This window comes from Podarcis raffonei, chromosome 12 (assembly GCF_027172205.1).
Source record: "Podarcis raffonei isolate rPodRaf1 chromosome 12, rPodRaf1.pri, whole genome shotgun sequence".
Classification (NCBI taxonomy): Eukaryota; Metazoa; Chordata; class Lepidosauria; order Squamata; family Lacertidae; genus Podarcis; species Podarcis raffonei.
This window is the reverse complement of record NC_070613.1, coordinates 255,152-268,417: the sequence shown is the minus strand read 5'-3', so window position 1 is coordinate 268,417 and position 13,266 is coordinate 255,152. Positions and strand designations below refer to the sequence as shown.

The 13,266-nt window shown below is 55.3% G+C and overlaps 1 protein-coding gene across 1 annotated transcript in view; it reads right to left on the bottom strand.

The window, feature by feature from the left end:
• Positions 1-12,514, bottom strand: part of KCNH2 (potassium voltage-gated channel subfamily H member 2) — a 76,633-nt gene extending 64,119 nt beyond the window's left edge. The window contains exons 1-2 of the mRNA XM_053409698.1: positions 12,241-12,514; positions 3,892-4,122 (exon numbers count right to left, since the gene is read on the bottom strand). Coding sequence (XP_053265673.1) covers positions 3,892-4,122; positions 12,241-12,316 — 307 coding nt within the window. The 5' untranslated portion in view covers positions 12,317-12,514. The remainder of the gene's footprint in view (positions 1-3,891; positions 4,123-12,240) is intronic.
• Between the last annotated feature and the right edge of the window lie 752 nt (positions 12,515-13,266).

Here is a 13,266-nt window from a genome sequence, read left to right as displayed (position 1 = left end):
CCCCTGGGGGAAGATGTAAACAAAAGCAGCAGTTGGGCCAGGCTGGTTTTTTTTGGGGGGGGGAGAGAAACTGCTGCTGCAGCAGAAAAGCAGGAAGCAGGAGCCACACGCAGAGTGTGCAGGCATGTGCTGAAGGGCAGGGGGCCAGGCTGGCTGCTGTCCCCACGAAGGGGCCAGGCTGGACGGAGGCTGGAAGAATGCAAGAAGAGTCCGACCTCATCCAGCCTCCTGTTCTCACAGTGCCCCCCCAGCTGTGTTCACATTTCACAAGCCACATTTTGCCCCTGGCTATTGGCCACTTAGGGACTCGGGTGGCGCTGTGGTCTAAACCACAGAGCCTAGGACTTGCTGATCAGAAGGTCGGCAGTTCGAATCCCTGCGACGGGGTGAGCTCCCGTTTCTCGGTCCCTGCTCCTGCCAACCTAGCAGTTCGAAAGCACGTCAAAGTGCAAGTAGATATATAGGTACCGTTCCGGCAGGAAGGTAAACGGCGTTTCCGTGCGCTGCTCTGGTTCGCCAGAAGCGGCTTAGTCATGCTGGCCACATGACCTGGAAGCTGTACGCCGGCTCCCTCAGCCAGTAGAGCGAGATGAGTGCCGCAACCCCAGAGTCTGGACCTAATGGTCAGGGGTCCCTTTACCTTTATTGGCCACTTGCGACCAAGTGAAGATGCCCATGTGCCAGGATAGGGCCAGACATCTTTGCCATCTGAGGACCCTTGTATCTGGACTGTTTTCACTCACTAAGACCACATCCTGTAGAATTCTATCCGTTATATTTTAACTGCACAATCCGATCGAATTTCAGGAACCAAAATGTTTTTTCTGTGCAGCAGGAGCAGTGAAGAATGTTATAGTTAATTGTTGCCTTTGCTTCCACCCTGCTCACAGTTGTGAAGAATATCCCTACGCTATGAATGGTCACCATTCAGAAAACAGTCGGAATAGGCCGATATAGATGTGGACTGTTCTGGGATCAAGGGACTTTTCTTCTTTAAGTTCTCAAAGTTCTTAATCGAGCTCAAGGTGGTCCTCTGAACTAGCCAGATGTTTAATGGATAATCCATCACAGCCAGCCCATTGGTTGAAAAGTAAGACTTCAGAGCCGTCTTGCCCCAAAATGGCAAGTAGACATTCCATTTTGGCGACTGTAACCCTGCTTTAAGGAGTCCCTTGGCACCTGGCTTATACACCTGAGTTTCTAACACTGCCAGACACATGTGGGAAACCACAAGGAGGACCTGAACACGAGAGCAGCTCTCTCCTCCAGTGGCTTCCAGCACCTGGTACTCAGGATGCAGCCCAAGGGAGCCCATCTAGTCCAGCCTCCTGTTCTTGCGGCAGCCAAATACCCCAAGCAACCTAGGGACACAGATAGACTGCCTCTGGGCTTGGAGGCTCCATAAGAGCATCCGAAGAGCCTGGCTGCTGGATCAGACCAGTGGCCCATCGAGTCCAAGATCCTGCTCTCCTGATGGCCAACCAGATGCTCATTACGGGAAACCACTTCCCTCCTGTGGGCAACTCAGAGCAGCAGGGCCACCAGCACCCAAGGGCCAGAGCACCTTCAGGCTCCCATCTCCATGGGAGGTGGGAAAGAGCCCCCCAGCCCCGCTGAAACCCTAGAGAGCCACCACAAAGCAGCATCAACGGCAGGCAGGCAGCCGTCTCTGGTGCATAAGCACCTGCTCTGGATGAGACCCCTGCCAAGGCAGCTTCCAGGAGCCAGTCAGTTTGCCGTCTGCCAGCTGAGGGCCAGGATCTACCCAAGCGACGTGCCCCCCCCCCGCCTCCAGGCCTCTCCACTCAAGAGCCTGCTTGCCTGTGATGGATGCCCCCGTCCCCCCAGGCACAAATAGACATAAACCTCGCGGCCGCCTGCTTCCTGGGAGGGCTGTGGACGCCTAGGCGGGGGCCGCGGATGCCCCTGGCGTCTCCACGGGGACTGCCAAAACATTCAACAAGCCCTTCCATTAAGCCAGAGGATGGGGGGGGGGAGCTTTGACACGAGGGATCCCTTTTCCAGGCTGGGTTTCCCCACTGATGGGCAGGCACAGCTGTAGTGAGGCAGCACTGGGCGCTGGAATTTTGCACCCCTAATAACTTTAGGTTGGCCACTGAGCACAATACGCTGAACTGGATGGGCCGTTGGCCTGATCCTGCAGGCGATTCCTCTATTATTATCTCCAAAGTCCCTGACTACAGGCGTCATTTGGGTGTCTGACATGGAGAAAACCCATTTACCACCACGGCTGGTATTAACCCGGACAAAGATCCCAGGCCACTGGGCTTCCTACGTGATTTATTCTGCTTTCTAGATGTTCTGAGCCTCCCACAGGAGCGGAGGCTGAACAGGCCGTTCCGCTTCCCAAGTGCTAAATTCCCCCAGGACGTCCCAAGCCAGACGCTTGGCCCACCTGGGAGGGAAGAGCACCCCCTCCGAGGTCCCCGGCAGGCAGGCAAGAAGGGGCCCTTCCCAGCCGGCCTCCCCACAGTCCGCCCAGGAAGCCCGGCATGAGGAGCCTGAGCTCTGAGCTGCCCCAAATGCCGACACAGAAGAATTTGAAATATTTTTTCCTAGCTGGGAAGGAGACCGACAGGGCACCAGGGACAGGGCCTCCCTCCTTGATGAGTTCTGGTCGCATGCCAAGTCCCAGGAATTTTGTATCTCCTATCTCTGCCGAGCAAACGCCTTTGCACATTTACGGGGCAACAGAGACTCTGGTTGTTTTCCCCGTCACTCCTCAGAGGGCAGGCTCTGGAAAGGTGCTGAGGCTTTGCTGGTGCCCCGAGATCCTCTCTGCAGCCCCTGCAGCCTCCCTGCACACAAATCGCTCAAGAAGTCGAGAGGCAGCGTCTCTCCTGTCTCCCCCCCACCCAAACTCAGTGGCTAGCCTTAGCTTTTATTTTTATTATGCATTGTGCTTTCTTAATACTGTCACATTGCCCTGAGATCTACAGGTATGGGGCAGTATACACATTTAATTAATAAATAATAAATAAACAAAAATCTGAACGAAAAGGGCCCAGGGCAGAGGGGGTGGGCAAGAGTGTCAAAGTCCCAAAGGCAACACCATCGCCCCCACCCTTTCAAAATGCCCCCTTTTTATTTTAGCCAAGTCAAAGCAGGGCAACTGGCAGAAAAACAAATGCTTTTATGTACGGCCAACTCTCAACTTGTGCAGAGCTTATGTTCCGGGGGTTGTGTGTAAAGCCAAAATCACGTGTATTCAAAACACACTCTCCCTGCCCCTTGGAATGCTCTGCCAAGGTGAGCGCAATGGCAGGTGGGATTGCAGACCGAGCCCCTGAATGCCTGCCCCCCCTTCCTTTTTCCAGCCAAAATCTCACATGTTGATGCACATAAGTTGCGAGTTTACTGCATACAGACTTCACACACACACCTAAAACGTGGTCAGGAACAGGCTGCGAAATATACCAAGCCAAGGACCCTCAATGCACCTGCCGTGATGCCAAGCAAGCAGAAGATTCACATCTGCCGCACATTAGCCTCTCCAGATCTGTAGCTTGCTTGTTTTGCAAAGAGGACTTCAAGGCTGCAAAGCACTTGGGAGAATCTCTGAAATCAGAGTGACGGGGCAGGACTGCCCTGTGGTCAAGAGAAGGAGCCTGTGTGGCCCCCATGCAGCCCACGTGGCCCCAGCCACGGCTTCCAAGGCAGGATACATTATGCAGAAATCAGCAAACACAGCGTCCTTCTGCATAATTCATCAGGGTTGCAAAGCGAGGCTCCTCTGCGCTGGGGAAACATTAATGCAGAATCTAATGTTCCTTGACAAGAGGAAGTGGGCACGTTAAGGAGGCACAGGTGGCAGCGGAGGGCTGTGGGGAACAGATTCACCCTTCTCCCCCCCCCCAGCAGGGACCCTACCGTCTTTCCGGTAGAAGCAGATCTCCACCTTCCGCTCTTCGGAGCCCAGGAGGGCCTGCGCAATCTGCGCCACCGAGGTCTTCTGCGTGCGCGGCCCATAGAGGAAGTCGCAGGTGCAGGGCTTCTGCATGACCTCGGCGCGAGTGTAGCCGCAAAGGTCGCAGAAGCCATCGTTGCAGTAGATGATGGCGCAGTTCTCCACCCGGGCGTTGGCGATGATGAACTTGCGGCCTGCGGGGGGGGGGGGGACAAGGAATCAGCTTCGGCTTGTGGCCCAGCTGCGCCCCTCTCTGGACAGCGACGGATTAATAATAATAATAATAATAATAATAATAATAATGTTGTTAATTTATTTATAGCCCGCCTATCTGGCTGGGTTTCCTCAGCCGCTCTGGGCGGCTTCCAAAAATATATTAAAATACAGTAACACATCTCTGACAACACAGCTCTGACAACATCAAACATTAAAAGCTTCCCTAAACAGGGCTGCCTTCAGATGTCTTCTAAAAGTCTGGTAGTTGTTGTTCTCTTTGATATCTGGTAGGAGGGCGTTCCACAGGGAGGGCGCCACCACCAAGAAGGCCCTCTGCCTGGTTCCCTGTAACCTCACTTCTCGCAGGGAGGGAACTGCCAGAAGGCCCTCGGAGCTGGACTTCAGTGTCTGGGCAGAACGATGGGGGTGGAGACGCTCCTTCAGATATACTAGACCAAGGCTGTTTAGGTCTTTAAAGGTCAACACCAACGCTTTGAATTGTGCGCGGAAACGTACTGGGAGCCAATGTAGGTCTTTCAAGACCGGTGTTATGTGGTCTCAGTGGCTGCTCCCAGTCACCAGTCTAGCTGCCGCATTCTGGATTAGTTGTAGTTTCCGGGTCACCTTCAAAAGTAGCCCCACACAGAGCACATTGCAGTAGTCTAAGCGAGAGATAACCAGAGCATGCACCACTCTGGCCAGACAGTCTGCGGGCAGGGAGGGTCTCATCCTGCGCACCAGGTGGAGCTGGCAGACAGCCACCCTGGACACAGAATTGACCTGTGCCTCCATGAGTCCAAAATGACTCCCAGGCTGCGCACCTGGTCCTTTAGGGGCACAGTTGCCCCATTCAGGACCAGGGAGTCCCCCACACCCGCCCGGCCCCTGTCCCCCAAAAACAGTACTTCTGTCTTGTCAGGATTCAACCCCAATCTGTTAGCCGCCATCCATCCTACTGTTGTCTATGCTCTGGTAACTTCTAGGTTAGAATACTGCAACACATTATATGTGGGGCTGCCTTTGAAGGCGGTCCAGAAACTTCAGCTGGTGCAGAATTCAGCGGCCAGGTTGCTTGTTGGGACAAGACAGTTTGAGCATATTACACCAATCTTGGCCCAACAGCACCAATTACACTGATCCTGCCTGGGCCCCTTAGTTTCTGGGCCTAATTCAATTTTGAGCTATAAAGCCTTAAGTGGCTCAGGACCGCAAGACCTCAAGGACTGCCTTTTCCCAAATGAAGCGCCCCAGACCCTGAGACCATCATCTCTAATGGCAGAAACTGCACCTGGAACAGCCCCCTAACCTTTTCAGAATGGGGCTTCCCATTTTGCTGCAGCTAATGCTTCAGAGGGAGGGAAGGAAGGACAGCCCTGCTAAGCCAACAAGGAGAGGAGGAACAGGCTCCACTGGGGGGGCATGAAGCACTCCCAGGAAGCCGCCCCCCCTCCACCAGAGCCCTCCTGGGCCCACTTGGCTCAGCCACGGTCTACACAGCAACTTGCAGCAAGGGCTCCCAGCAGCAGTGTAGCCGGGGGGGGGGGCGCAGGGGGGGCACACTGGGCACCACTCACACTCAAGGTCCAAACAGAGGAGTATAGCTTCTCATTTCAAATCACACTCGACAAGCTATTTATGTGTTTATTACATTTATCCCCAAACATGTTTTTGAGTTTCTGCTGAAATAAGGCTGCATTTTAATGTTTTAATGTATTTTAATCTTGTTTTTAAGTTGTATTTCAATCAATTTGTTTTATATTTGGTGTTAGCTGCCCTGAGCCCGGCTTGACTGGGGAGGGCGGGGTATAAATAAAATTTATTATTATTATTTACACCCCCCTCCCTTTTTTCTCCAAGGAGCTCAGGGTCGTGCGTGTGGTTCTCCCTCTTCTCTTCTACTCTCCACAACAACAGCCCTGCAAGGTAGGTCAGGCTGAAAGGCAGGGACCCAAGGCCACAGGGGAGCAGGCGATTGGAGCCCTGGTCTCCCAGGTCCTAGCTTGGTGCTGTAACCACTATGCTGCACTCCCTGGCTCTCACACGGGCTCTCATCTCCTGTGTTTGGCCCACTGCACACACAACAAAAAGCACCCCAGATCCGCTTAGCTGGCAGGCTGATGACCCAGGCTGCCTGACTCACGAAAAGGCCAATTAAAAATGAGTTCAGGGATGACTAATCTGTGCCAAGCGATGCTCCGTATTCTTTGCACACTCGACGACGCCTTCTCCTAAGGCACCCGCTATTATCTGAAATGGAAGTCGTCCCTTCCACAGACTGCAGCCTCCTCTTAAGCACGCTGCCAAGGCTGCTCCTCCCCCATTGGCACAACTGTGTGCCCTCTTCCCAAGGTGCCATCTAGTCCCACCCCCTGCAGGAGTTGCAGCTAAAGCATTCCGGACAGATCCAACCTCCTCTTAAAAACCTCCAACAGAGGAGACTCCACCACCTTAAATTAACGTTTAATTGGAATCTCCTTTCTTGCAACTCGAATCCGCTCTTTTGGGTCCTCCCCTTGGAACAGAAGACAAGCTTGTTTCACCTTCCATGTGGCAGCTCTTAGATCACTGGCAGTCATCCACAAAAGCCCCCCCCCCTCCGTTTGCTCCCACCTGCTCCCTGACACCCCCAACCTCACCTGCACAAATTAAGAGCTATCCTCATGGAAACAAGCAAACTCGCAAACGACAAAACAATCCCAAAAGAAATCCAGCCCAGATCTCTCCCAAAAGGATCCCTCTGTCACCTTTTAGAGAAACTCAGCGTGTGTCAGCCACGAGAAGGGCAAACTCCATGCTAGGGAATGTTAGGAAATAAATAGAAAATAAAACAGCCGCTATCATAATGCCCTTATAAAAAATCTACGGTGCAACCACATTTGAAATACTGTGGATGGTTCTGGTGGCCTCACCTCCAGAAGGAGGTTTGTAGAGTTGGAAAAGTTTCAGAAAAGGACACTGAAATGACCAAGGGGGGGGGAGGGATTCCCTTATGAAGAAGGGGCGAAGCATTTGCATGGTCTTGGCCAGGATTTTTGCTAGGGGGGACAGAACGACGCGATTGGTCAGATAATTAAGTATTTCTATTGTTTTACTTGATCTGGGGGGGGCAGCTACCCCCGCCCCCGCTATGCCCATGGCACTGGGGACATTCACATGTACTGCTAGTAAGCCAGGTTTCCCCCATCCTATATTTCTGCATGTAATTCTTCCTGCCTAAAGGAAATGTCCCTATTGAAATTCATTTTGTTAGCTTGTGCCCAGTTCTCCAGTCTGTGACGGTCATTTTGAATTGTGATTCTGTCTTCTGCAGCATTACCTACTCCTACCAGTTTGGTGTCGTCTGCAAATTTGTTGAGCATCCCCTCAATTCCTTCATCCAAGTCGTTTATAAAAATGTTAAACAACCACTTGCCCAGGACAGAATCTGCGGCACCCCACTTGTCACTTTTTCCCAGGATGACGAAGAACCATTCATGAGTCCTCTTTGGGCTCAGTCAGTCAACCTGCTACAAATCCACCTAACAGTTACCTTACTTCATTCAACTCACATTTTACCAGCTTCCTCATGAGAATATCATGGGGGACTTTGACAAAAGTCTTACTGAAATCAAGATACACTCTGTCCACAGCATTCCCCTGATCCATCAAGCTTGTAACTCCATTAAAAAATGAGGCTTGTCTTGTCATGACATACTTTTGAGAAGCCCATGCTGGGTCTTAGGAATCACAGCATCCTTTTCTAAGTGCTCACAGACTGACTGTTGAAGCTCACAGTCAATGTTTACCAGATGGGGACAACATTTGCCCACCTCCAGTCTGTAGGGACCTCTCCAATAATTCTCAAAGATAATAGACAAAGGCTCTGAGGTTACACCCGCAAGCTCCTTTAGTACTCTTGGCTCATCAGGCTGTGGAGATATGAATTCATTTAAAGTAGCTAGTTGTTCCCTTACCACCCCTTCTCCTATCTGGGGTTGCAATTCCCTGCTTGCATTGTTTATTCTGTTATCACCAGGTTGGGCATTGGTTTCCTTTTGGGTGAAGATAGAGGCAAAGTAGGAGTTGAATAATTCTGCCTTCTGTCACCCATCTTCTCCAGAGGACTTACCACTTGATCCATCTTTCTTTCCTCTGTATGATCACTTCCTCCCAAGTTTCCCTGTCCTTCCACTTCATCTATCAGTTCCTCCTCCCTGTTGGTGAGGACCAGGTCCAAGACAGATGACCCCCTTGTTACTTCTTCCACCTTCTGGGAAATGAAACTGTCAGCGAGGCAATGGAGGAATTTGTCAGGCCTTACATTCTTGGCAGAGTTTGAGTTCCAACAGATATCAGAGAAGTTGAAGTCTCCCACCACGACTATATATCTCCTTTTCGAATGTGTGCTAATCTGCTCTCGGAAGGCATCATCGAAGTCTTCAATCTGGCTTGGAGATCTATAGGAGACCCTCACAGTAAGGTCACTGTTGCTTCTCTCTCCTACAATTTTAACCCTTATACTCTCATTCTGTTTCCATGCTCCAGGTCATGGATTTCTTCACAAATGTATACATACATCCTTTACATATAATGCTGCTACTTCCCCCTTCCTGTTTGGTCTATTCATTTTGCACAGGTCATAACCCCTCAGTTTCTGCATCCCAGTCATGAGTCTCATCCCACCAGGTTTCAGTAATGCCTAACAGGTCATATGTGCCATCCTATACTAAAAGCTCCAGTTCGTCTTGCTTGCTTCCTATACTCTGTGTATTCGTGTAGAGACAACTGAAACCATGAGTCATTCCTCTGCACGCTGCTGCCTCTGTCCCCCTCAGTAAATAGTCACCTATCACCACTACACATCTCTTCCTTCTCTGGGGAGTGGCAGGAATTGTTCTGTACACTGTCCCTTCCACTGCTGCCTCAGTACGTTCTGAAGTCGGCAACCACTGTGTTTGCTCCTCTGGCTGAGAAACAGTGTCCGAGGTGAGGGTGTGGAATTGTTTTTGTAGCTGCAGAGATACAGCATGGCTCCTGACTGTCCTGCTTTTTTGTGTCTTGTTTCTCCAAGGGTTTGTCTCCTCCTCCTCCTCCTCCTCCTCCCTGGGGGCAGCCTCCTGGCATCTTTGTTCCAGGGGAAGCCCACTCTGGTACACCAAAGCTTCTGGCCCCAAGTTAGTAAGTTAGCGCAGGAAATCCAGTTTGCATAATTCAAATATACCGTTGCAAAGAAGCCAGACCCTTACAGCTCATGTTATATTCTTGAGTAATGAGCAAATCCATCTCTGCTCCAGGTTAGCCTGCTTGACTGCAGGCCAAGTGACCACAGATCGCAGGCCACCTGGCAGCCAGCCCTCCCTAAATGGGGCATTAAGAAGCCCAGCTCCGCCAGCAAAGGAGCCGCCTCTCCCAACTGGCAGCCGGGACGGGCAGCGCTCCAGGCGCAGGTGGCGGCCCTGGAGAGAGCGGAGGCAGGCCAGAATCATAGCCATCTATGAAACAGGTGTGGGAAATTTGCCACAGCCTCCAAGCTGAAGCACGGTTCTGGCTCTCCCAGACCATCTGCCACCCAGCAGAGCCCACTGGGCAGGAGAGACAGGCTTCCTGAGCATCTCCTTCTGCTGCGAGGCTGAGCCTTCCCAAAAGGATCCAGGTGGCCCTGGTGGCTCAGTCCTAGATCCTGTGCAAGCTGGCTATGGCCCTGTCTCTCTCTCCGCAGAACCCAGGGATCAAGCCTCAGAGCTCAGCCAAAGCCCAGGCTGCTTAGCAGCTCCAGCTGGGAGGACATTCCTCTCCAGCCCAGGGTTTTGCAAGAAAGAGGGGCAAGCTCCTTGCAGAAGGATACTCTGCAAATGTTGAAGAGATCCCTCTTCTTCACATGCTCTAGGGCTGAAAACAGGCTGTATGCCTGAGACCCCGTGGCCTCCAGCCTGACCTGGGGAAGGGAGTAGCCACAACCCTTGAACCCCCAAATTTGCTAGCTTTAATTTCCATCTGCCCTTTGCCATTTTCATTCAGTGCAGCCACGTTAATCTGCCTCCCCCGCCTGCAAATCTCAAAATCCCCCCTTTGATGTCCCAGGCCAGCTTTTGCCTTCCACACTGCAATGTTTATCCAGCTTTTCCACAACCCAAAGTATTCGGAGATGGTTATCAGGCTCCTGGTTGCTCAAGGCGAAGCAGCCCCAGTGCCCCAACTGTTTAACGTGCTTTCCAGCGCCTTATCTCTCCCTCCCTGAATCCTCTCCAATTTGTCTGCCTTGGCCTTGAAAGGCAGCTGAGGCCTAAGCGGAGGAGGAGAGCAGGCCGCCCTCCTCCGCTGCCACCACCGCTTGCGAGGAGGAGGACGAGGAGGAGGACAGCAAGAGCGCTTGCAGCGGCCGCAGCTGGCCCCCAAGAAAGAAAACAGACTGCAGCAGCCTTTGCAGAGATGCCACATGGAGAGCCAAGAGGCAGCGGGGTTAAATTACCAGGGGAGAGGGAGGGAAGCAAGGCTGTCCAGGGAAGCCAAAGAACCTCCTCTGGAGGTTTGCAAAGAGCAGGCAGCCAGGCATCTGCCAGGAGGATTGAGATGTGGGGAAGTCCTGCCCTAGGCACAGGTGGGGAGAGGGGAGGAAGACCCTCCTAGGCCCAGGAGGAGACACTCTTTCATTTCTTAAGGGAATGGCAGATCTAGATGCTATTTTATTGTTGGGCACAAACAGAAAAACAAGCACCGAGCAAAATGTGGATGGGCGGGTAGGATCCAACTCCGTCAGTGCAAGGGGTTTTGCTTGCACAATGGACTTGCTTTCTTCTTCTTCCTCCCCCAAGGAAAAAAGCACCTCTGAGCCTACCCCCAACGCTGCCCCTCCAGCCCCGGCCACTGGTCTCTTCCGCCCTGCTCAGCTCAGGATGATGGGCGCAAAAGGAGAGGCGAGTCTCACATAGTTTTCTTCACCCTGAAATGTTCCGAGTTGCCTTAACTCTGGGGAGGACCAGACAGCTCAAGGTTTCAGAACACCATGAAAATAGCCACACACAGAGAGAGACAGCGCATTCTGAGAGGTCACCGGTTACTGTGCCCCCCCCAAGCTCTGTCCTCCTTAAGATAGCCAGCAGAGGGAAGGCAGGGGAAAGGGTTTGGCCGCTCAGTGGCCCCCTTCCACTCCCTTGGCATCAGCCCAGCGACTCCCCACCACCAGACACAAAGACACACACCAGGTTATCAACACTGCACAACTGCGTGTGTGTGCCTGCACGTGCACACAACCCCTTTCCAGATACACAAACACCATGAGGCACCCAGGCACCCGAACACTACACAAACGCCCACACTCTGCCATATGCTCCACGCTGCTGCTGTGCAAAATCCCCGTGGCCAGAGATGGAAATCTGGGCGCCTGCAGTGGCGCTCTGGAGGCCGGCACTTGTGGGTCCCCCAGAAAGGAGGAAGAGGGACCCCACAGTGGGAAGCCGCCTCTTCCTCCTCCTGCCCTGGGGCCCAGGGACATGCACCCCAAACCACACCGGAAAGAGAGGGAGGGGTCCCGGGAAGCAGAGCAGACCACTAGGCCTGAGCCCAGGCAGGCCCCACGCCAAGAGGGCCGGCCGGTCCCTCGCCAGTCCAGGTGGCCAAGCACAGGCACCCAGTCACCCAGCTGGCAAGCGTCCTGCGGCAAACATGGAGCTGCCCACGTCGCCAGGGCAGGTGGGCACCCCCAGCAGCAAGGCCCCCATTCCCTGGGCAGTTTGGGAGCCCAAGGGAGCGGGGGCCCAGCCTGCTCCTGCAAGCACCCCTTCACAGGGATGCGCACCCCCAGCCCCCTCCCACCAGCCCCAGCCTGTCAGCCTGACCCACCTCGCGGGGTTGTTGTGAGGAGAACAGGGGGGGGGGGACAGTGGGACAGACATGCAAAATAAATAAATGCAACAATAAAGAAATGTAGGACCCACTTCTGACTCCAGAGCACCCAACACACAGGGCCGCCACAGACCTGCCTGGAGCTCCCCACATGCCCCCCATAATGCGGGAGCCCTGAGCTTCCCCTTGACCACCCCCAGGCCCCTCTTCACCCCCGCCCAACCGAGCAGCCCCCGATTCCGCTCCGGGACAAGACCCCCTCCACCTCTACTCACTCTGCCCCTCGAACTTGCGGATGATGGTGTCGAGGAAGGTGTTCTGGGGGGCCACGTGCCCGCGCCGGACAGGCATGCTGTCAGCCCATGGGGGTGCCCGGCCTCCCCCGCCCCACGCGCAGCCGGGGCCGTCCGCGGAGTGCGAGGGGCGGCCCAGCGCTGGGGCCCGTCAAGCCGCCCGGCGGGGAGGGGAGGGTGCTCTCCGGCCTCGGCTGCCCCCCAGCCGCGCCCGGGGCTCGAAGGGGCGCGCTGGGGCGACGTGGGCCCTTCGGCGTTGCCGACGCGCAGTCCGGCTCCGGGGCGGCGTCGGCGCGGCCGGGCGCTGCTCTCCCGCAGGTGTCGGGGCTTAGGCGGCGGCGGGCAGGGGGCGTCTCCGGGCGGCGCCCAGCCCCATGGGGCGCCCGACAGCGGCTGGCCCGGGAGCCCCGCCGGGGCCGAGGGAAGCCGCCGTCCGGCCCGGCGCCCCGCGCGCCTCTCCTGCTGGACGGGACGGGCCCGGCTTGGCTCGACGGCGGCGGAGGCAGCAGGAGCGCCCTTATTTAGGCAAAGGCGAAGGCAGCGGCGGGAGGGACCGGAGGAGGGACGGCAGGCGAGGGGGGGAGGCGGCGGGCGCCCGCTGGTCTCTCGGGCCGGCTTGCTGCGTGGCCCCGGGGGTGCGTCTCCGCCTTCTGGTCCGCGCAGGCGAGGCTCCGAGCGCGGCGGCGGCGGCGGCGAGGCCGGGCGAGAGATGCGCGGCGGCTCGGCGGCGGCGGAGGGAGAGCCCGGCCGAGGCGGAGCCAGAGCGCGCCGCGCAGCCAATGGAGGCGCCCAGCGCCGCGACGGACGGACCGGGGAGGGTGGAGAGAGAGAGGCGGCTGGGGGAGAGGGGGAAGCGGGGCGCGCAGCCCCGGAACCTATCGCGAACGTGGAGACGCGGGGAGGCGGGTGAGCGCGCAGAGATCGGCGTGGGGCGGACAGCGCGTCCCGGGAGTGCCCGCTCCCTCGGAGACCCCCCTTCAAGGAGGTGCTTCTGCGCTGGAGAGGGGC